Here is a 26,383-nt window from a genome sequence, read left to right as displayed (position 1 = left end):
CCTATTGTTTAGTTATGTTTTAGTTGACAACACTGTTAGAGAGATTCTACGATATGAACTAAGGACCGCGTCGTCCTGGAATTGAATTAAGGAAGGAGTTGTTTTTTTTTATTGTCACCGCGTGGAGTTCCGGCCGGCCGAACCGGAGAAATCTTCGAGAAAGCAGCCCAGCCAACAATGAGACATTGTGTGGCGGGCAGTCAACCACACCCTAACGCCAGCCACGCTGGAAACATTTCGAATCCCGCTGCATCCGTCCTAACACGTGTGGTCCCGTTGTGTTGTTTACAGTCCCCCATCTCTTCCTATTCCCGCACTGCGATGCACAGAGAGGATTTCGGTCTGCCGCGTCCGTGGCAAGAATATTGGTCTTCTACCCAGGTGGCCCAGCTTCGAGCCGTGGTCTAGTACATTGGCGTTCGAAGATCTTTATGATCATGTAAGCAATGTTCTATAGTCCCGTCGCTCTAATTTCCGGCAGCCAATCGCGTTGCAGGTTGGCTACATTTAAACGTGTGCGTCTTGTGATTCGCTGATGAAGATGTTACGGATTTCCTAAGGCTCGATAAACACTTAATATAATCGCCCGCCATTTTAGCTCTTTCGTTGGCGTTCGCAGAAAGCACACGAGGACGTCATTTGCCGCTCAATTACAGTGCGTTTGATCTATTATCATAGGAGCTACGACATGATAATGTTTAACGGTGCGGCAAATAGATTCCTCGTCCGGTAGCTCGACAACGAAAGAACAAAAATGGCGAACGATACTACCTACCTAGACTTTATAGAGCCTTGACTTCCTAAGACGTAAGCAAAGAGGAGGAGTCACGCCGGGAATAACAGCGACGCGACTATAATCACGGGATAAATCGGAACCAAAGATATAACAATTGAGAAACTTTGAAATAGTTCTACTAGTTTTCAATAGATGGCACCAATATTGGAGCGGATAAAAAAGTGTCAGGGAAAATGATTATGTAGATTAAGCATGAATTATTCTCATAATTGACAGTATCAGCGGTTTCCAACCAAACCCAGCGTTCTTTTACAATCAGTAGAATGGTATGAAAAATTGAATTCTATAATGCGGGTATATTTACGTGCGATTGCCAACACTGACTATAATCTTCGCCTTCTATTGATATAAGTAATAACTCGAGAAGCCATATTTATACCAACAAATTATCAATTCAATTCAATTTATTAAGCCATTAGACAAACAGTACAACAGTTATATTACCGGTTGTTCTGTATGGTTGTGAAACTTGGACTCTCACTTTGAGAGAGGAACAGAGATTAAGGGTGTTTGAGAATAAGGTGCTTAGGAAAATATTTGGGGCTAAGAGGGATGAAGTTACAGGAAAATGGAGAAAGTTACACAACACAGAACTCCACGCATTGTATTCTTCACCTGACATAATTAGGAACATTAAATCCAGATGTTTGAGATGGGCAGGGCATGTAGCACGTATGGGCGAATCCAGAAATGCATATAGAGTGTTAGTTGGGAGACCGGAGGGAAAAAGACTTTTAGGGAGGCCGAGACGTAGGTGGGAAGATAATATTAAAATGGACTGGAGGGAGGTGGGATATGATGATAGAGACTGGATTGATCTTGCTCAGGATAGGGACCAATGGCGGGCTTATGTGAGGGCGGCAATGAACCTCCGGGTTCCTTAAAAGCCAGTAAGTAAGTAAGTATTAGACAAACAGTGATAGACTTCGTCACAAATACAGAAGGTAAAAAAACGTAGTACAAATACATATAATTTAAAACAGTAAAGTTTAATTAGAACAATGGAAACACAAAATATTTTGGTATTATAAAAATTGATGAAAACACTTCACTCTTAATGTATTATTTGTAACTAAATGTAGATAGACAACTCTATTTATTAAAAAACAAATTCATATGTATATATGTTAAAAAAAGCTCATCTACGAAGTAAAAAAGAATTAATTAAAAGCCAATTATAAAATCTAGTTTTGAAACTATTGATTGGAAACTTTTAATATTGACTGGGAAACTTATATTATATAATATCATTCCCGTGACAGAAAAATGTGTAGGCCTACTAGTCTTACGTAACTTACAGTACGGAATATCAATTTGTTCACTATTTATAATGTCATGATCATGTATATTGGCTACTAATGAGTAATTGTCTATGTTATGTCGAATGTGAAGGACTGGGTTTTATATATATATATATATATATATATATAATATTTTTATGACTGTTAATATCTGTGATTGTATGAGAAGTTGTCGACAATGTTCAAGATAGTTTGATTGACATAGAATTCTAATGGCTTTTGTCTGCAAAATCAAGACACTCCCAATTTTGGTACCATTTCCCCAGAAAATTAAGGCATATCGGATTATCGACTGAAAGTATGAAAAGTAGGCACATCTTAAATAATTTTGAGAAACGCAAGTCACTAATTTCTTTAATAAATATATAACTCTTGGTAACTTTGAGCACATATATTGGATATGTTTTTCTCATGTTTAAACTGTCCTAGAAAAGTCCTAGAAATTTGGTGTAGTTTTGTATGTTGTCCTTTTTTATTAGATGATTTAGGCTAAGAAATATATAGATAGTTATCGATCATTATCGACTAGTAGTATCAGGTACTTTTGAACTTCAGTGTACCAAGAACGTCATTTCAGTTTTTGTTTTGGAGCAGGACAAGATTTTTTAGGGAGGACATTATAAGATATATCGAAGGGCGTACTCCCTCCATATTTCCTCTAAAATTAACTATTTTCCATACCGTAAACCGGAGTAAACTTGACCATAAAAAATTAAACCATAACATCAGATGCACTGAACATAGTTTTAAAGTTAATTATTTTTTCCCCCATTTCTTAAGTACCTTTTTAATGTTGTATGTAAATCACAAATACGGCTGACATCATGGTTTCTTTTGTTTAATAGTCAAGTTTACCCCACTGTACATTACATTTCCAGTCTTCACACACAGGCCTAGTTTTAACTTCTTTTCCTACTTACACGATACGTAATTGACATGAATTTGATGTTAATATGACGTAGGTGCGAATAAATGAACAAACAATTTTGCTGATAAAGAAATGTTAATTTTAATTAGAAACATGTACTTTTATTTACAATAGGTAATGACCACTAACGTAGCAAAGGGTAATCATTTGAGCAAAGTCATTGACTAGCTCGTCTTTCATTTCCTGAGCTTTTATAAAAGTGGAATATTTTAGTATCAAAAGTAGTACAGACCTCATATTTTTCTTTAATAGTATTATTCTATTATTATTACTACTATTACTTACTTACTTACTGACTTTTAAGGAACCCGGAGGTTCATTGCCACCCTCACATAAGCCCCCCATTGGTCCCTATCCTAAGCAAGATTAATCCAGCCTCTATCATCATATCCCATCTCCCTCAAATCAATTTTAATATTATCTTCCCACCTACGTCTCGGCCTCCCTAAAGGTTTTTTCCTCTCCGGCCTCCCAACTAACACTCTGGATTTCTGGATTCGCCCATTCGTGCTACATGCCCTGCCCATCTCAAACGTCTGGATTTAATGTTCCTAATTACGTCAGGTGAAGAATACAATGCGTGCAGTTCTGTGTTGTGTAACTTTCTCCATTCTCCTGTAACTTAATCCCTCTTAGCCCCAAATATTTTCCTAAGCACCTTATTCTCAAACACCCTTAACCTATGTTCCTTTCTCAAAGTGAGAGTCCAAGTTTCACAACTATACAGAACAACCGGTAATATAACTGTTTTATAAATTCTAACTTTCAGATTTTTTGACAGCAGACTGGATGATAAAAGCCTCTCAACCGAATAATAACAGGCATTTCCCATATTTATTCTGTGTTTAATTTCCTCCCGAGTATCATTTATATTTGTTACTATTGCTCCAAGATATTTGAACTTCTCCACCTCTTCAAAAGATAAATTTCCAATTTTTATATTTCCATTTCGTACAATATTCTCGTCAGGAGAACATTTACCCTTGCCTGATATCCATTCTTGAATTCCTTTATATTATTATTATTATTATTATTATTATTATTATTATTATTATTATTAATGTTATTATTATTATTATTATTATTATCTTTCACCCCCTTGTCCAGTTAATGACGCCTCTGCCAGATCGTGGTGGATTTTGTGATGGACAAATCAGACTAGCAGAGTGTTTTTTCTCGGTGTACATCCGTTTCCCTCTATCATTTCACCAAGACTCTCCATCTCCTCCTCATTTCATCCGTAAAAGTAAAAATAGGCTGAGGTGAAGTATTTGGGGTAATGCGTGTTTCTGATGCTGATAGAGGAAGGGTTTGGAACTCTGGGCCCTGACGCTTATCAGATACTTGTCTAGGATGAGATCTGAGTCTGTTAGCACTGAGGAAGGCATATGGTTTATAATTTTTACGCCATCGTTTGAACTTGGACAATCGTCACATATGGGAGCACAGTAGGCCAAAGTTAATATGAACTTTAAAGTTGTCATACTAGTCTATTAATAAGATGTTCCTCCATGTAAAAGTTCCAACTGAGCGTAAATATAATATTCATTGACGAAGGATGAGTGGAACGGAGAAAAATTCTCTCCGGCACCGGGATTTGAACCCGGGTTTTCAGCTATACGTCCTGACGCTCTATCCACTAAGCCACACCGGATTCCCATCCCGATGTCGGATTGAATACTCTCAGTTTATGTTCCACGTCTTGGGTTCCCTCTAGTGGCCTACCCTCATGCACTTTGTCATATATGTATGACAGTGGCACAATGTCCACACATGTGCAGAGGTGCACTCGTTATGAGTGACTAAGTGGCCGGGATCTGACGGAATAAGCGCCGTCTTAAATCACTAAGTGATTATTTTTCGCATATCATATATCTATGTACCGAAGTATATATATTTCCGTGCAGAAATTCTGCGTCATCATATGTTGAAGGATGAGTGGAACGGAGAAAAATTCTCTCCGGCACCGGGCTTAGTGGATAGAGCGTTAGCACGTAGAGCTGAAAACCCGGGTTCAAATCCCGGTGCCGGAGAGAATTTTTCTCCGTTCCACTCATTCTTCATCATATGATGACGCAGAATTTCTGCACGGAACTATCATATCTACTTTGGTACATTGTAATAATAATAATAATAATAATAATAATAATAATAATCATCATCATCATCATCATATTCCAGGCACGAAATTACGCCATTGTTGGCCTGCTTCGGTTCCAGCTATACAGGATCCAATAGACGTTTCTGTGGACGTCCAGGTCGTCGTCGTCCTTGAGGGTGGTATTTTAGCATTTATTGGGGTGTCCGGCCAGCTTCCATACGAGAAATGTGTTCAAGCCATCTGTTTCTGTATTCTGTAATTTTTTCTTCTAATGGTTGCATGTTAAGTTCCTGCAGTATATCCTCGTTCCTCTTGTGGTCCAGAAGTGTGTATCCTGCAGTTCGTCGCAGATATTTCATTTCAGCTGCTCTTAATCTGCTGATATCTCTTTGTTTCAGAACCCAAATTTCGCTTCCATAGAGGAGAGTTGGTAGTGCAAGGGTTTTATATAGCTTTATTCTGGAATGTTTCTGTACTAAACTTGGTTTTAGGGTATGGTTTAGCAGTCCTAATATTTGTAAAAATTTGTTAATTTTTCTGCTTACATATTCTCCCCTTCGTATGATATATCCTAAGTACGAAAAGGAATTTATTTGTTCTAAAATCACATTTTCAACAACAATTTTGCTTCGGCTAGGCTTTGTACCTTCAAATGCCATTATTTTGTTTTTTTTCTGGTGAAACATTGTAATAATATATATAATATTCATTGATGGACAAATCATATTTTTAGTGCATAATAGTTTGAGAGATTTTTTTTTAGTGCTTGAAATATATTTACAAGAATTACGCAGTTATTTATGTCTAGAAGTGAAAATTTGAAGATAATTTTTTTCAGTTAATAGATATGCATAAAAACAACTGAAGATCGACTCCAGAAGCTACGGCGATGGACGCGTTGACACCCCTGAAGTACTTATTGAGGTAGACTTCAATCAATGTGCTATAAAATATGATGCACAGAAGTATTTCAATTACTGTTGTTCTTAACGAAGGAAATGTAATACTACAGTAAAGCAAGCTTTCTAAACCGCGGTTTCACGAGAGGTCGTTACGGAGGCTTCGCGAGAAATTGTGATTAAACAAATGAACATCGTCTTCAGAACACCGAGTGGTCGTGAACAATGATCGACCAGCAAGACTTTGTATAAAATTGTGTCGTGTTCTAACCTATATACTTTTCATTTATTATTGCTCTGCTTTGTGGTACTTGGCGTCTCTATTATTCAAAACTGTGACTAAAGCATCATTTCGTAGATAGATTTAACTAATTAACAAGACTCATCAACCGAATTAGGTCTTCTGTCTGCTAAGAGAGAAAGAATAGTTCATTCTTATCTATTTTTTTGCGATGATTTTAAATCTCTTTCAAAATTTTTTAATCACCCAGAGTTTTTAAGTAATGATGACTTTTAAAAATATAATTAGAATATATAGACTATAATTAATTTAATTTCATTTAGTTTTCTGCTCAAGGGCAGGTCTTTTACTGCAAACCCAGCTTTCTCTAGTCTTTTCTATTCTCTGTCTTCCTCTTTGTTTCCTAATATGATCCCTATATCTTAAGGTATGTATTAACGTTTTGGGGGAAAATCTACATTTTTTAACCAACCTTTTTAAGATATTTATCAGACAACATATGAAAGTAGACTAACATAACCATATATCAGAAACTTCAATTTCACTTTTTGATTCCTTAAAAAAAATGATTAATTAAAAATTATTCTATTTCTTCAAAATGACATATATTTTCTAAAAATTACTCAATTTTGAAATTTCTTTCACTGAGTTATTGCTGTTTATGCGTACAATGCTCTGTACTAGGATTTTGCAGCTAACATTATTACAAAGAAAATTTTAGTAAAAAAAAACGCCATTTCAAACGTTAATACATACCTTAATGTCGTCTATCATCTGATATCTTCTTCTGCCCCGAACTCTTCTTCCGTTCATTATTCCTTCCAGTTCATCCTTCAGTAGGCAGTTTCTTCTCAGCCAGTGACCCAACCAATTCCTTTTTCTCTTTCTGATCAGTTTCAGCATCATTCTTTCTTCACCAACTCTTTCCAACACAGCTTCATTTCTTATTCTTTCTGATCACATCATACGTTCCATTCTTCTCCATATCCACATTCCAAATGCTTCTATTCACTTCTCTTCACTTCGTCGTAATGTCAAAGTTTCTGCCCCACACAATGCCACACTCCATACAAAGCACTTTATTAAACCCGTAAGTTTCAAAAAGCATATGGTGGGATTCTTTTAGCCAAACAGTTAATAATAGAGTTGGTTAAACATGAGGCGGAACAGGTGTGAGGAGTCCATTGCATATCCTGATGTCATTATTACGTATCCAAAACACTACCAAAACTATTTTCAGCAAAGCAATAATATTGTGCATTGATTCCTTAAAAACTCTGTACAGATACAACAAAAATTATTCGGATGGTTTGATGTAAAAAAACATTAGACATTTCAAATAAACCAATTTGTGCTATGTATTACCCCCAATAATGAATTATTATTTATTACTGTAAGGAAAACACGTAATGAAGGTTGTTTCAATAAGGAAACTTTCAAGTCAACTGTGAACTGAGAAATAAATTAGTGTAGTAGGTGAAGTATGAAGTCTTTTACTGTTGATTGTGATTTACAGGCAAGAATGATTAGAAGTCGAAATCATTAATATTTAAACCAATAGTAAACAGAGAAATTTCTTTTCATTAGCTTGTTTTTTATTATTCCAGTTGGATATTTAACCACGTTGTATCGGCAACTCAGTTATTTAGCTTCTTTGAGATTGGTGATAGCGAGATGGTATTTGGCGAGATGAGGCCGAGTATTCGCTATAGATTACCTGACATTCGCTTTACCGTCGTGGAAAACCTCGGAAAAACCAAGTCATCAGCCCAAGCGGGAATCGAACTCAGGCCTAAACGCAAATCCGGATTGGCAGGCAAGCACTCAGTCGACTGATATACGCCGGTGGCACGTTAGCACAGTATATGGAATTAAGTGCGAAAAAATTAAATGATTAAAAAAATGGTAGGTGACGAAGTTTCTGACTTCATTTTTGGAATCAGCTGATAAGAGTACATGAACAGTGGAATTATACATTTAACAGAATCACGTCGACCTGGTTGGCAAGTTGGTATAGCGCTGGCCTTCTATGCCCAAGGTTGCGGGTTCGATCCCGGGCCAGGTCGATGGCATTTAAGTGTTCTTAAATGGGACAGGCTCATGTCAGTAGACTTACTGGCATGTAAAAGAACTCCTGCGGGACAAAATTCCGGCACATCCGGCGACGCTGATATAACCTCTGCAGTTGCGAGCGTCGTTAAATAAAACAACAATTTAACAACAGAATCACTGTTGGTTAGGTCCCGCGCCATAACATCATGGTCGTGTTTTTTACTTGGTTATTTAACGACATTGTATCAACTACTAGTTTAAACCTGCAGTATTAAAGAAGATGTTATCATTATGAAATAGCCCCTTTAAAGCTGTAACTAGCATAGAAAGCAACTCAGTATACCGACAATATTAAAGGGGATGTTATCATTATTAAATAGCCTCTTTAAAGCTGTAACTGGCATAGAAAACAACTCAGTATACCGACAATATTAAAGGAGATGTTGTCATTATGAAATAGCCTCTTTAAAGCTGTAACTGGCATAGAAAACAACTCAGTATACCGACAATATTAAAGGGGATGTTATCATTATTAAATAGCCTCTTTAAAGCTGTAACTGGCACAGAAAACAACTCAGTATACCCACAATATTAAAGAAGATGTTATCATTATGAAATAGCCCCTTTAAAGCTGTAACTGGCATAGAAAACAACTCAGTATATCGACAATATTAAAGGGGATGTTATCATTATTAAATAACCTCTTTAAAGCTGTAACTGGCATAGAAAACAACTCAGTATACCCACAATATTAAAGAAGATGTTATCATTATGAAATAGCCCCTTTAAAGCTGTAACTGGCATAGAAAACAACTCAGTATACCGACAATATTAAAGGGGATGTTGTCATTATGAAATAGCCTCTTTAAAGCTGTAACTGGCATAGAAAACAACTCAGTATACCGACAATATTAAAGGGGATGTTGTCATTATGAAATAGCCTCTTTAAACCTGTAACTGGCATAGAAAACAACTCAGTATACCCACAATATTAAAGAAGATGTTATCATTATGAAATAGCCCCTTTAAAGCTGTAACTGGCATAGAAAACAACTCAGTATACCGACAATATTAAAGGGGATGTTATCATTATTAAATAACCTCTTTAAAGCTGTAACTGGCATAGAAAACAACTCAGTATACCCACAATATTAAAGAAGATGTTATCATTATGAAATAGCCCCTTTAAAGCTGTAACTGGCATAGAAAACAACTCAGTATACCGACAATATTAAAGGGGATGTTATCATTATTAAATAGCCTCTTTAAAGCTGTAACTGGCATAGAAAACAACTTAGTATACCCACAATATTAAAGGAGATGTTATCATTATGAAATAGCACCTTTAAAGCTGTAACTAGCATAGAAAACAACTCAGTATACCGACAATATTAAAGGGGATGTTATCATTATTAAATAGCCTCTTTAAAGCTGTAACTGGCATAGAAAACAACTTAGTATACCCACAATATTAAAGGAGATGTTATCATTATGAAATAGCACCTTTAAAGCTGTAACTAGCATAGAAAACAACTCAGTATACCGACAATATTAAAGGAGATGTTGTCATTATGAAATAGCCTCTTTAAAGCTGTAACTGGCATAGAAAACAACTTAGTATACCCACAATATTAAAGGAGATGTTATCATTATGAAATAGCACCTTTAAAGCTGTAACTGGCATAGAAAACAACTCAGTATACCGACAATATTAAAGGAGATGTTGTCATTATGAAATAGCCTCTTTAAAGCTGTAACTGGCATAGAAAACAACTTAGTATACCCACAATATTAAAGGAGATGTTATCATTATGAAATAGCACCTTTAAAGCTGTAACTGGCATAGAAAACAACTCAGTATACCGACAATATTAAAGGGGATGTTATCATTATTAAATAACCTCTTTAAAGCTGTAACTGGCATAGAAAACAACTCAGTATACCCACAATATTAAAGAAGATGTTATCATTATGAAATAGCCCCTTTAAAGCTGTAACTGGCATAGAAAACAACTCAGTATACCGACAATATTAAAGGGGATGTTATCATTATTAAATAGCCTCTTTAAAGCTGTAACTGGCATAGAAAACAACTTAGTATACCCACAATATTAAAGGAGATGTTATCATTATGAAATAGCACCTTTAAAGCTGTAACTAGCATAGAAAACAACTCAGTACACCGACAATATTAAAGGAGATGTTGTCATTATGAAATAGCCTCTTTAAAGCTGTAACTGGCATAGAAAACAACTTAGTATACCCACAATATTAAAGGAGATATTATCATTATGAAATAGCACCTTTAAAGCTGTAACTGGCATAGAAAACAACTCAGTATACCGACAATATTAAAGGGGATGTTGTCATTATGAAATAGCCTCTTTAAAGCTGTAACTGACATAGAAAACAACTCCGTATGCCCACAATGTTAAAGGAGATGTTATCATTATGAAGTACCTACTGGCTTTTAAGGAACCCGGAGGTCCATTGCCGCCCTCATATAAGCCCACCATTGGTCCCTATCCTGAGCAAGATTAATCCATTCTCTATCATCATATCCCACCTCCCTCAAATCCATTTTCATATTATCTTCCCATCTACATCTCTGTCTCCCTAAAGGTCTTTTTCCCTCCGCCCTCCCAACTAACACTCTATATGCATTTCTGGATTCGCCCATACGTGCTACATGCCCTGCCCATCTCAAACGTCTGGATTTAATGTTCCTAATTATGTCAGGTGAAGAATACAATGCGTGTAGTTCTGTGTTGTGTAACTTTCTCCATTCTCCTGTAACTTCATCCCTTTTAGCCCCAAATATTTCCTAAGCACCTTATTCTCAAACACCCTTAACCTATGTTCCTCTCTCAAAGTGAGAGTCTAAGTTTCACAATCATAAAGAACAACCGGCAATATAACTGTTTTATAAATTCTAACTTTTAGATTTTTTGACAGCAGGTTGGATGATGAAAGCTTCTCAACCGAATAATAACAGGCATTTCCCATATTTATTCTATGTTTAATTTCCTCCCGAGTGTCATTTATATTTGTTACTGTTGCTCCCAGGTATTTGAATTTTTCCACCTCTTCAAAAGATAAATTTCCAGTTTTTACATTTCCATTTCGTACATAGTACTTTATGGAAATATAAAAATTGGAAATTTATCCCTTGAAGAGACGGAAAAACGCAAATATCTTGTAAGAAATACAAATGACACGCAGGAGGAAATTAAACGCACAATAAATATGGGAAATGCCTGTTATTATTCGGTTGAGAAGCCTTGTCATCTAGTTTGCTCTCAAAAACCTGAAAGGTAGTATTTATAAAACAGTTATTTACCGGTTGTTCTATATGGTTGTAAAACTTGGACTCTACTTTGAGAGAGGAACATAGATGAAGGGTGTTTGAGAATAATGTGCTCAGGAAAATATTTGGGGCTAAGAGGGATGAAGTTACAGGAGAATGGAGAAAGTTACACAACACAGAGCTGCACGCATTGTATTCTTCACCTGAAATAATTAGGAACAGTAAATCCAGACGTTTGAGATGGACAGGGCATGTAGCACGTTTGGGCGAATCCAGAAATGCATATAGAGTGTTAGTTGGGAGGTCGAAAGGAAAAAAACCTTTGGGGACGCCGAGAGGTAGATGGGAAGATAATATTAAAATGGATTTGCGGGAGATGGGATATGATTCTACGGACTGGATTGATCTTGCACAGGATAGGGTCCAATGACGAGATTATGTGAGGGCGGCAATGAACCTCCGCGTTCTACAAAAGCATTTGTAGGTAAGTAAGATGATTTTGTCAGAGATTCTCAAGGTGCGGCAAGTAGTCTTTGTGTTCATTGTCGGTGACTGGGGTAGTTGTGTAGCACGCTAGTGTGTAATTTGGTACGTTTAATGTTATGTCTATGCGTGCTTTTTTTAAGGAAATACAGATTCAGACAAATTCTGTGCAAGACTTTTAAGAAAGTCTGCCTGTGGTCTGTAATTCATTAAAGGGAGCTTGCGTTTCCGTTGCATTTCAAATAAGGTTTTGCTGAAAATAAGCTGCGAAAGGACAAAATCACGACATTTGTACAGTTTTTCGATTTTCAGCAGTAGATTAGTAGATTTCTAAAAAAGCAGATCTACAGCAAAATCAGTAGGTCTGGCAACACTGAAGAGAACCGATGTTCCCGCCTAAATGTTGTTTGTTTTAATATGTTTATATCTTTCCAAATGCCAACAATCGTATGAGTTCTGAGCAAGCTTACCAGGTTGTACGTTGGTTACCCTTTCGTACGATAATTACAGATCGAAAAGGGATGTCATTATCGTACACAAAAATCTCTAAAATATAAAGTAATATTATGTATTTGTCTCTTTTTATTTTCCTATTTACCTTGCCAAAAATAATATTAATTGCAGAAAGGTCATAAGTGAAAAAGATGGATCGGGTCCGTAACAGGCCACATGGCATATGTTCGAAAGCTGCTGCTGCTGCTGCTGCTGCTGATGATGATGATGATGATGATGATGATGATGATGATGATGATGATGATGATTTGATGATGATTATGATGATGATGATACTTAAAAACTATTTTCTCAATTATCCATATAATACACTAAAAGCTATAGTTAAAACTGTCTCATGCAGATGGACTTTGTCCATAACTCACCTTGGCGGACTAGAGGCGTCCCCTGATGGTTGTGGCGGACGGGATGTGAAGGTGGGCTTGGACACAAAGGCTGGTTGACCGCTGCCCACCGATGTCAGGAACGTGGTGCCCCCTGGGGGGCGGTTCGTTAGTATCGTGGTGCCCCCGGAAGGACGATTATTGATGGATCCCACAGAGGGCCTATTTGTTAGTGTCGATGAGCCCCCGGTGGGGTTATTCGTTAGAGTCGAGGTGCCCCCTACGGGACTATTCGTTAAAGTCGAAGTGCTCCCTGAGGGGTTTTTTGTAATTGTCGAGGTTACCCCCGAAGGGCTATTCATAAATATCGAAGTGGTCTCTGAAGGGTTATTCGTAAATATCGAAGTGCCCCCTGAAGGGCTATTCGTGAGTATCGAAGTGCCCCCTAAAGGGCTGTTCGTAATTGTCGAGGTACCCCCTGAGGGGTTGTTCGTTAATGTAGTACCTTCTGACGGGTTTTTCGTTAATGTGGTACCCCCTGGGGGACTGTTCGTTAATGTTGTGGTTCCCCCGAAAGGGCTGTTCGTTAGTGTGATGCCCCCCGAGGGGCTGGTGATGAAGGTAGTATTCCCCCCGGGGGGTCGTTTCGTTAATGTGAACACGGAAGGGCTCACTTGTGGACGGTTCGTGAGTGTTACACCCGAGGGCCGGGTGATGAAAGAGGCGTTGCCCCCAGGAGGTCGATGCGTTAGTGCGGAGCCCCCCTGGGTCGTGGGAGGGCGATTGGTTTGGGGGTGACTAGGAGGCGAGAAGAGGACGTCGGGGTGTCCCCCGGCCACGTCGTTGTGCTCGGCGTCGTGTGCGCAGCAGCTGCCGAACATGAAGGTGTCCACGCACATGCCCACGTGCCGGCCTTCCGTCTTGATGCACTCCCACACGAACATGCACGTGCCCTCCAGGCCGTTCACCGCGCACGGCTTCGGGCTGATCTTGTAGCCTGCGGACCAAACACGTGGCTCACTTTAATAGATGACCCTGTAGCATATGAAAGCAAACGTGTAACTGAATTCAGTAGATGATCCTGTAGCATATGAAAGCAAACGTGTTACTGAATTCAGTAGATGATCCTGTAGCATGTGGAAGCAAGCGTGTAACTGAATTCAGTAGATGATCCTGTAGCATATGGAAGCAAGCGTGTAACTGAATTCAATAGATGATGCTGTAGCATATGGAAGCAAACGTGTTACTGAATTCTATAGATGATCCTGTAGCATATGAAAGCAAGCGTGTTACTGAATTCAGTAGATGATCCTGTAGCATATGAAAGCAAGCGTGTTACTGAATTCAGTAGATGATGCTGTAGCATATGGAAGCAAGCGTGTAACTGAATTCAATAGATGATGCTGTGGCATATGGAAGCAAACGTGTTACTGAATTCAGTAGATGATCCTGTAGCATATGGAAGCAAGCGTGTAACTGAATTCAATAGATGATGCTGTAGCATATGGAAGCAAACGTGTTTCTGAATTCTATAGATGATCCTGTAGCATATGAAAGCAAGCGTGTTGCTGAATTCAGTAGATGATCCTGTAGCATATGGAAGCAAGCGTGTAACTGAATTCAATAGATGATGCTGTAGCATATGGAAACAAACGTGTTACTGAATTCTATAGATGATCCTGTAGCATATGAAAGCAAACGTGTTACTGAATTCTATAGATGATCCTGTAGCATATGAAAGCAAGCGTGTAACTGAATTCAGTAGATGATCCTGTAGCATATGGAAGCAAGCGTGTAACTGAATTCAATAGATGATGCTGTAGCATATGGAAGCAAACGTGTTACTGAATTCTATAGATGATCCTGTAGCATATGAAAGCAAGCGTGTTACTGAATTCAGTAGATGATCCTGTAGCATATGGAAGCAAGCGTGTAACTGAATTCAATAGATGATGCTGTGGCATATGGAAGCAAACGTGTTACTGAATTCAGTAGATGATCCTGTAGCATATGGAAGCAAGCGTGTAACTGAATTCAATAGATGATGCTGTAGCATATGGAAGCAAACGTGTTTCTGAATTCTATAGATGATCCTGTAGCATATGAAAGCAAGCGTGTTGCTGAATTCAGTAGATGATCCTGTAGCATATGGAAGCAAGCGTGTAACTGAATTCAATAGATGATGCTGTAGCATATGGAAGCAAACGTGTTACTGAATTCTATAGATGATCCTGTAGCATATGAGAGCAAACGTGTTACTGAATTCTATAGATGATCCTGTAGCATATGAAAGCAAGCGTGTAACTGAATTCAGTAGATGATCCTGTAGCATATGGAAGCAAGCGTGTAACTGAATTCAATGGATGATCCTGTAGCATATGAAAGCAAACGTGTAACTATCATTAATACATGATCCCGCAGTATAAAAAAGAAAATGTGTAACTATCATTAATACATGATCCTGTAGTATTAGAAAACGTGCAACTAACATTAATAAATGATCCTGTAGTATAAGAAAGAAAAGGTGTAAACATGTAACTGGTTTTAATAAACGGCTCTGTAGCATATGAAAATGAACATGTAACTGACTTTAATAAATGATCCTGTAGCATATGAAATAAAACATCTCTTTGACTTTAATATAAATTATTAAAGTAAATCTGTAGCATATGGAAGGGAGCATGTAACATACATTTTTAAATTTCGCAGAAGAAAATAATATTCTTGACTTTTTTGCAAACAAAATCAATATGGTCTTCCTAAGTAAATGTGCTGTAATGTCAGTAATACAGGTACGGAAAGGGCTCTAAGAGTACTGAAAAATGGGCATGAAAGTTGTAGAGCACTTGCTTTACTGGTGCTCTAATTGTACGAATTTTGTACGAATTTTACAATTGTCATTTCCGCAAAGTGTGTTACACGCTATTTTTCTACGAAACTTGTAGAATTAAACAGGAAAGGAAAAAAAATTGTACATATATATATATATATATATATATATATATATATCAAAATGACAGTCTTCATATTTTATCTCGAAGACACGTGTATATTGAAATATACGTTTCTAGAAAGCTGTGATCTCGTGGCAACAATAGTATATTGTTGATGTAAACAACAGTCCTCGTGTTTTGAATAGGAAATGTAATTCTGTAGTCACAATTTCAATAATTTGCTTAAAAAATAATGGATTCTGGTGATGAAAATGAAATCAAAGATTTTACGATTATTATTTCTATTATCCACCAATAATAGTTGAAGGGTAACTTACACTAAAAAAAACAATCGAAGTCACATTTCTCTTAAGGATGATGTCATCATTTAATTCAGAATATTACTGCAAAATTGATTGCTGTTCCTAATGAAAAAGTAGGAAAAGCTGACTGCATCCATGGTGATAATTCTCCTTTACCAGTTTTGGTAAGAAAAACACATACTATTTCAGTAATAGCTTTTTCCATTACTCTTCAATTGTAAATCTCTGTAGAAACGTTTCATTCTAATATTATTATTAATAAAGTGTTAATTATGAAATATGTTCCTGTGTAGATGCATTTATTAGAAAGAGTGTGGAAATTGGGCGAGAAAAAGCAGAAGACATTTTCTGCACTCACTGTAGGAAAACATTACTTTTAGTGGCAGTTTTCTTGTCTTTCCACAAGTTTCTAAAAAATTATTTCAGTACAAATATTAATTAGATTTTCCATTATGTTCCTATAGCAACAAAAGAATTGTTTTTATAACATTTGATTGTTACTAAAAGACGCTGCAACATGTTTTCAAGCTATGAATATGAGGATAATATGATGCTAATTTATGGAGAGCACAGGAAAAATTCACGAGATAGTTGCAAACTATGTTGAACGTTATTCAAAACGAAGACAGATTTGAACAAATACTTCGTCGTGATAAAGGATTACCAAATAACAAACAAGCAGGACATAAGGAGAAAGTGATTTATGATGGTAATCCAGTAGCAGTGCTGACGTTTGTTGATCAAAACCTACAGGAGTCCATAAGGGACACTGCAAAAGAATCAGGGGTATTCAAAAGTTCAGTATATCGAATTTCGAAACAGTATAAATTGCATGCATTCAAGTTACGTTTAGTGCAAGGGCTTGGAAATACAGATTATGAGATGTTTGAATTTTGTTTTTGAAGTAATGGTTAAAATAAATGATCCCAGTTTCGTACCTAAAGTTTTATGCAGATGTAAAGCAAAATTTCGTACCAATGGAACAGTGAATCGCCACAATGCACACTACTGGGCTGTAGAAAATCCCCATTGAGTGCTAGAAACCAATCAACAAGTGCGAAGTACCAATGTGTGGTGTTGTATTTTAGATGAACTCATACTTTTATTAAGGACCTTTAACAGCCGCCATGCAACTACGCTTTTTCTTCAAAATGTTCTAGTTGAATTCTTGTCAGAACTACCTCTTCAAGATAGACTTCAGATGTTCTCCAGCAGGATGGTGCGCCTGCACACGATACAGCAGTTATTTGTGAATATCTGGACAAGGAATTCTCACAAAGATGGACTGGAACCAACGAACAAATAAGATGCCTAACACAGTGCTCAGATATGACACGACTAGATTTCTTTAATGGGGACACTTAAAATGAAATATTTAGATCTACGATATACAGTTAGAAATAGTATAGAATCAGCAAAACAAGATTTTGGACGAATTCAGACGTATTCCTTCCCAAGTACTGCGTAATTTTACAAGAATGAACACAACAATTTTGAAAGGTGTATTACAGAAAACAAGGTGTAGCTTATAAACTGAGTCAAATAACCAAAAGTTATAATTTTAAATATCATACACTATTTTGGAGGAATTCAGATATATTCCTTCCCAAGTACTTCGTAATTTTACAAGAATGAACACAACAATTTTGAAAGGTGTATTACAGAAAACAAGTTGTAGCTTATAAACTGAGTCAAATAACCAAAAGTTATAATTTTAAAATATCATACACTATTTTGGAGGAATTCAGATGTATTCCTTCCCACGTACTTCGTAATTTTACAAGAATGAACACAACAATTTTGAAAGGTGTATTACAGAAAACAACCTCCAAAGGTGCAGCTTATAAACTGAGTCAAATAACCAAAAGTTATAATTTTAAAATATCATACACTATTTTGGAGGAATTCAGATGTATTCCTTCCCACGTACTTCGTAATTTTACAAGAATGAACACAACAATTTTGAAAGGTGTATTACAGAAAACAACCTCCAAAGGTGCAGCTTATAAACTGAGTCAAATAACCAAAAGTTATAATTTTAAAATATCATACACTATTTTGGAGGAATTCAGATGTATTCCTTCCCACGTACTTCGTAATTTTACAAGAATGAACACAACAATTTTGAAAGGTGTATTACAGAAAACAACCTCCAAAGGTGCAGCTTATAAACTGAGTCAAATAACCAAAAGTTATAATTTTAAAATATCATACACTATTTTGGAGGAATTCAGATGTATTCCTTCCCACGTACTTCGTAATTTTACAAGAATGAACACAACAATTTTGAAAGGTGTATTACAGAAAACAACCTCCAAAGGTGCAGCTTATAAACTGAGTCAAATAACCAAAAGTTATAATTTTAAAATATCATACACTATTTTGGAGGAATTCAGATGTATTCCTTCCCACGTACTTCGTAATTTTACAAGAATGAACACAACAATTTTGAAAGGTGTATTACAGAAAACAACCTCCAAAGGTGCAGCTTATAAACTGAGTCAAATAACCAAAAGTTATAATTTTAAAATATCATACACTATTTTGGAGGAATTCAGATGTATTCCTTCCCACGTACTTCGTAATTTTACAAGAATGAACACAACAATTTTGAAAGGTGTATTACAGAAAACAACCTCCAAAGGTGCAGCTTATAAACTGAGTCAAATAACCAAAAGTTATAATTTTAAAATATCATACACTATTTTGGAGGAATTCAGATGTATTCCTTCCCACGTACTTCGTAATTTTACAAGAATGAACACAACAATTTTGAAAGGTGTATTACAGAAAATAACCTCCAAAGTGGAGCTTATAAACTGAGTCAAATAACCAAAGGTTATAATTTTAAAACATCATACACTAAAACAAAAACATTGGCTTTCATAGGGACCCAGCATAAAAGGTCGGAAATAGTTATTGACTCCAAAATTATTCAAAAAGTTAGTAATTTCAAATATTTAGGATGCAACGTTTCTTATATGGAAAAAAAATAAATATCGAAGAAAAGACGCATAGATTTCAAGGCATATTTGGAACAATTAGACGGAGCTTAGGGAAAAGAACAACGAAAGAAACACAGTTAAAACTCCACAAAACTGTAGCCCTTCCAGTACTACTTTACGCAGCAGAGACATGGACCTTAACAGAAAGAGACAAAAGACGACTAGAAGCATCAGAAATGAAGTTCCTAAGATCAGTGGTGGGATATTCTTTATTACAACACAAGAGGAATGAAGAGATAAGAAAAAAATAGAGGATAGAAGGAATAACACAGGTTAACAAATCAACGTAATAGGTGGATGGAACATCTAGAAAGGATGGAGGATCACCGAGGAAATGTTGGACGTCCTAGGTTTCGTTGGAGAGAACAGTTCTGATGGGGACGGAACGGGTCTACCGGTTCAAACTATGATGTTGATGATGATGATGGTGATGGTGATGGTGATGGTGATGGTGATGGTGATGGTGATGGTGATGGAGCAATTTAAATATATGTATCGAAATTTACCTTTTTCAAAAATATTTTTCCATGAAGTAGCTAAATTATATATATATATATATATATATATATATATATATATATATATATATACACACATACATGAGGTATAAACTGTTTTTGTTTTGTTAATGACTATGATGTTTCATCCTTATGCAATTTGAATCAGGATGAAGAGTGCAACAGATTTTTTAAATTAAATGTAGGGTATCTCACTTAAAAAAATAACTTTGCATTACTACGAATTTCTGTAAAACGTATAATTGCCACAACTCTAAATGATAGACTTAGGTCAATCCCATTACGTAAATATACTAAATATTTCAGACACCCTAAAATGCGCTAGTTATAGGAGTGTTCCAAGAGTTACGGGACGTACAGATGATTCACGAAGATTGTGCAATACTCTAGGATGTGATTTCTGACATCACTGTGATGAAAAAAGTTCCTATATACATGTGTCGATTTTGAATAGTTTCGCATAAAATCACGTTTCTTTCTTCCGTAACACGCATTGTTGTGAACTTCTCTCTCTCTCTCGACGTCTGGAGCTGTATGTGTTACATTACAGCTGATAGCAGCGACACAAAATCTCGTGACATCAGGGTCACGGTTAGAGATAACTCAACACCGGTACAACGTATCTACCTAGCATCCGAACAATGGAAGTTAGGGAATGAGGGGCGCGCAGTTCACACTAGGACGGCTACGTGTATTGCTGCAGAAGGTGGGGTCTCTGAAAACCGGCTTTAATAAAGATTTTTCAGATCAGTAATGACTTTAATGTTCTTTAATGAATTTATAATACACCCAGTACCATTGTTGTAAATAATTTAAATGCTTAAGCCTTCATAATATCTACGTTTATGTTTAACATTCAGGAGGGCGTAACCCACTCAATTTTATAAATATGACATATATTTTATATCAACTTTTTTTTATCAGAGTGATGCCAGAAATCACATCCTAGAGAATTGCACAATCTTCGTGAATCACCCTGTATAACATGTAAAATAGAACTGTGGCGTCAACACACGTTCATGCCCACTTTAAACATGGCGGCTACCGGCCTCACTTCAAGATGCGAAGTTAGCGATTTACGTAGTATAGAGAAGTGGCCACACAATAGACAGTGCTCTGTTTCCCCTCTGCGGACTGAAAGTCGACACATAGTGGCGTGCAGTACTTACTGTGTCCTCGCTGAAGGGTCCGTGCGGCGCTGGATAGGGGCGACACCCACAGCAAGATGGCGCCCAGCACTGGGACCCACAGCATCCTTGTTCCTGGAACACAACGCACACGCAAGCCGTCAGAAAATTGGTTCAAAAAAGTGACACACATACCCTCTCATTACGCGTTTCGCAACACTTCATGTTGGCGATTATGTAGCTAACAATATTCTGGTTTATAGTTTATCTTCTTTAATTATCTTCAAAAGTCGTGCATAATGAAATCATTTATTATACCCTCAAATAAGAAGATGCACATTCATTTTTTATTTAGGTTAGGGTTTCCAGACATTGGAAAAAATACGGAACACATATCATTATTACAAAGTAAGTTCAGTATGCGCACCCATCAAATATGCCAATCTTTCAAAATGTGTGTGAAGTAAAGTTTACTATACAAACACTTTACTAACTAAGGGTAAGTAAACAAATAGTAAACAAAATTGTTAGGGAACATATTTGCATTAAGTTTAAGCTTCTTCATGTAAATTGCCTTCAAATTGTTTTTAACTAAGTTATTACAGAAATAGCTACAAAATATTCTACTAAGCTTCTTTATGTAAGTTGCCTCCAAATTGTGTTTAACTAAGTTATTAAAGAAATAGCTACAAAATATTCTACTAAGCTGCTTCATGTAAATTGCCTTCAAATTGTTTATAACTAAGTTATTACAGAAATAGCTACAAAATATTCTACTAAGCTTCTTTATGTAAGTTGCCTTTAAATTGTTTTTTGCATAGTTTTTACAGAAATAGCTACAAAATATTCTACTAAGCTTCTTTATGTAAGTTGCCTTCAGAAATCTTTTTAACTAAGTTATTACAGAAATAGCTACAAAATATTCTACTAAGCTGCTTCATGTAAATTGCCTTCAAATTGTTTATAACGAAGTTATTACAGAAATAGCTACAAAATATTCTACTAAGCTTCTTTATGTAAGTTGCCTTCAAATTGTTTTTGCATAGTTTTTACAGAAATAGCTACAAAATATTCTACTAAGCTTCTTTATGTAAGTTGCCTTCAAATTGTTTTTTGCATAGTTTTTACAGCAGAAATAGCTACACAATATTCCACTAAGCTTCTTTATGTAAGTTGCCTTCAAATTGTTTTTAACTAAGTTATTACAGAAATAGCTACAAAATATTCTACTAAGCTTCTTTATGTAAGTTGCCTTCAAATTGCTTTTAACTAAGTTATTACAGAAATAGCTACAAAATATTCTACTAAGCTTCTTTATGTAAGTTGCCTTCAAATTGCTTTTAACTAAGTTATTACAGAAATAGCTACAAAATTTTCTACTAAGCTGCTTCATGAAAATTGCCTTCAAATTGTTTATAACTAAGTTATTACAAAAATAGCTACAAAATATTCTACTAAGCTTCTTTATGTAAGTTGCCTTCAAATTGTTTTTTTGCATAGTTTTTACAGCAGAAATAGCTACACAATATTCCACTAAGCTTCTTTATGTAAGTTGCCTTCAAATTGTTTTTTTGCATAGTTTTTACAGCAGAAATAGCTACACAATATTCCACTAAGCTTCTTTATGTAAGTTGCCTTCAAATTGTTTAGTTATTACAGAAATAGCTACAAAATATTCTACTAAGCTTCTTTATGTAAGTTGCCTTCAAATTGTTTTTAACTAAGTTATTACAGAAATAGCTACAAAATATTCTATTAAGCTCCTTTTTGTAAGTTGTCTTCAAATTGTTTTAACTAAGTTATTACAGAAACAGCTACAAAATATTCTACTAAGCTTGTTTATGTAAGTTGCCTTCAAATTGTTTTTTACTAAGTTATTATAGAAATAGCTACAAAATACTCTACTTACGTGACAATATTCTTATAAATCAATCCGCCTTGACCTTGTAATATTTCTTGAAGAATGAATTTCACTTAACAATAATAATTGTTTATTTTGAAGAATCATGTGATGAAATGCAACACAATCGTCACTGAAGAATACTTTTACAACAAGCATTGATTTTACTGTTTTTACAGACAATTTATTTTTCTCATCAGTCCATAGAGCGCTCATGCGGGAAAATAATCTTTCGACACACGCATTTGTTCCAGGAATACACATAAGGAACTCCTCTACCCTCTTCAAATTTGAGAGTTCTCCTTCAGTACTTTTAAAAAGATCCATCCAGACTTCATCTAAACGTTTGCTGTTGCCATCACTGGCCTTCAGAAATTAATAACTCACAATAATTGTTTGATAATAGTCCATCTACAGTCACCTGCAATGATGAAGTGCGATGTTTAATTTGTAATACAGAATAGACATTGTAACTGTTCCGTTTTTTCTCAGTTTAGAACTCTAAAATACGGGACGGAAAGCTGTCCCGAAGACTTTTCTCGGGAAAACGGGACGCATTAGCGAAAAACTAGAACGATCCTGTATTTTACGGGACGTCTGGGAACCCTAATCTAGGTACATATGAAACTGTTATTTAATGGAGATGATGGGTGAAATTTCTGTTTCGTACAATTTTTAAGTTACAAACTTCATATTTTGTACACTTTGTCCCCTTCCTGTTAGTACTGTATTCTTGCATATAAGTTTCATTAATGATCAGATTAATTAATGGTTTTCGAGTTAATAACAGTTATTTACGATATGAGTATCGTAATGTTTCATATTACAATACGAGATTGATAACCAGTCGAGTATTGTAATATGAAGTTACCATAATATAATATGAGTATAATATAATATAATATAATATAATATAATATAATATAATATAATATAATATAATATAATATAATATAATATAATATAATATAATATAATATAATATAATATAATATAATAGGTATTTATTTTGCTAATAATTGTAACATAAAATATAATACAAATAGATAAAACTTTAGCTCACCCCTGAAAGAGTAGAACTAGTGTTCAGGGGCGAATTCCTGAATTGAAATTACGAAGTATATGATACAATTTGTCTTATGTCTACTACACAATAAGAATATATAAATTTAAATTTACAATTTTTCATTATTTATAAAATCCATACATAACTTTTTAAATGTAATACTAGAATTATTAGAATTGACAAGATTAGGATATTTAAATATAAATTTATTATATATTCTTGGGCCTATGATTAAATACTGTAGTAGTGTTGCATTTTGGTTCAGACAATCTTAAAGAATTCATACCTTTTGTTTCATAACTATGAGAATACAATTCAAAATTATTTCGATTTTTATGTATGAATTTTATTAATACAATGTAATTAATTTGTCTTATTTTAAGAACATTACAGTCTAAAAACAATTTTTAAAATGGAAAATCGATAGGTTTATGAAGACATATTTCAATTGTTTTTTTGTAATAAATAAAGTGGATTAAAATTGGTTTTAAATAAGCTACCCCATCCTATAATTCCATACATAATTGCCGATTGAAATAAAGTTAAGTATATTGTGCGTAATAAACTTATTGACAAGTAATTCCTCAATAAAATAAAATAATATATTTTTACGTAATTTATTACAAAGGTAATTAATGTGTTGATTCCATTTTAAATGACTGTCGAAAATCATGCCCAAATATTTAACTTCAGACGACTCCTTAATAATCGGACATTTACATTATATAAGACAACAAGAACATATTTTCAGACTTGCAGAAAAAAAAACCTAATTCCAGATTTTCCATCAAAATCAGCTTTCTCTTCTGAAGTGGCAATAATGAGTGACAAAAAGATGGTCGATTTGAAAAGAATAAAGCCATACCTTCCTCACTCCCTATAAATTCAACCCTTTTATGGACATTTGTATTCCAAACCCACTTGTGTGTCGCAAGAAACATAATGTAAGTTACATTGGACAGAACTGTACAATTTTGTAATGGTTTTTGCATAAAACGTACTTTCTTTATGTAGACAGATGGATTTATTCAGCAATATTATACATATAGATGCACTCCACTATCACAATTTTCTCTTAAATCCAATGCACGGGTATTTTGACCGTACGTGCTGCATAAAAACAAGTCCTACTTTGTATATTTCACCCCCCTCACCTATGATTAGATACAACCACTCTCCAAAAGAACTTACAGATTAATTATGAAAATGACACAAAAAAACAAAATATATAATATATCCTAACTTAACATATAAACAGGCATAAAAGTGTATACTTGGGTAGATACCATTATCCCTTCGTCAGTTCGTGTCACAAACTTCAACAGCTGAAGTTCTAATCTTCTCGCCATCAAGAGGAACAATCCTGTCTTTTGTTCCCATTCTCTATTCCCCATGAGGTCAAGACATGCAAGCGAACGCCTATTCTTACTTAGCATCGAGTGTTGTAGATATTTTCTCCGGATATGTTTCATTTCGTCACACTGAGATAAAATGTGTCTCCAGGACTCCTTTTCCCCACACAAAGAACAGAGGCGCTCTCCTTCGTTGACAATTTTATTACCCTTCCATGCCCCCAATCTTATCCACGCTAAACCTGCTCTGCTATCTTTGTTACAAGAATTTATGTAGTCACACCTCCCCCAGTTAAGCGTGAGATCTGATTGTAAATGTAGTGAGGACTTTTCCGAACATTGGAGCTCAATCTCTTGCCTCTTGATATCAATTAATCGCATCTTCACATTACGCCATACATTTCTTCTATTATTTTTCCCTTTTTCTCACATCCATCCCATTCCTATATGTTGCAGCTCTCTCTGCAGTTTATAAACCCACCCTTTTTCCCCACCCCTCTCTTTGTTGAACTCTTTAGTAAATCGACCGTAAAAGCGGTTGATGTGCTTTCTTACTGAATTATGTGTGTATTTGAAGCAGAAACTCCTTATGTCCAACATGTTTAATACATTATAACCAGACTTCGAGACTTTGGACCCAATACAATAAGTTTACTGTGCATGCACTAATAGGTTGTTGACTCGCTGCAGGTAGGTAAAGATGTGTTGAGGTAACAACGTTACTATTTGGAGTAGAGTACGGTAGTATGGGGGAACACACATATGTACATTCTGAAAGTAAATGTACATTACATAATGACAATGTCAAAAGAATGTGAAAAGCATTTATTCTCCTGTATTTTATAAGCATTTGTGTTTAATTATACACAGTGTTAATAGTGGAAATAAGCATGTAGCAATTTTAATTTTTTCATTTATCCTATTGGTCGTCTTTAGGAAGTGCAGTTACAGTACCAAATTGCAATGTACTACAAGATACTTTCTCAGTGTCTCAAACGTAAATCTTTTTCGGTTATCTGCCAAAGTTTGTACTGTGGAAAGCTGCGCTCTACGTCGCATAACGTGAGAGGAGCAAAACGAAAAAAACCTAACATTGCAGTCTCTAAGACACAGTCCTTTATTCTCGGGTGACTCTATGCACACTAATTTATTGTTTATATTACACAATGTTCCATATCCGTTATTTGTACATAAAATTGATTTCCACTTCTGTTT

The 26,383-nt window shown here is 35.5% G+C and overlaps 1 protein-coding gene across 1 annotated transcript in view; it reads right to left on the bottom strand.

Moving 5' to 3' along the window:
- Nucleotides 1-26,383, bottom strand: part of LOC138692258 (serine proteinase stubble-like) — a 230,119-nt gene that overhangs the window by 46,038 nt on the left and 157,698 nt on the right. The window contains exons 3-4 of the mRNA XM_069815418.1: nt 20,893-20,985; nt 12,987-13,941 (exon numbers count right to left, since the gene is read on the bottom strand). Coding sequence (XP_069671519.1) covers nt 12,987-13,941; nt 20,893-20,985 — 1,048 coding nt within the window. The remainder of the gene's footprint in view (nt 1-12,986; nt 13,942-20,892; nt 20,986-26,383) is intronic.

Source organism: Periplaneta americana, chromosome 16, assembly GCF_040183065.1.
Source record: "Periplaneta americana isolate PAMFEO1 chromosome 16, P.americana_PAMFEO1_priV1, whole genome shotgun sequence".
In the NCBI taxonomy this organism is placed as follows: Eukaryota; Metazoa; Arthropoda; class Insecta; order Blattodea; family Blattidae; genus Periplaneta; species Periplaneta americana.
This window is presented reverse-complemented; position numbering and strand designations above follow the sequence as displayed.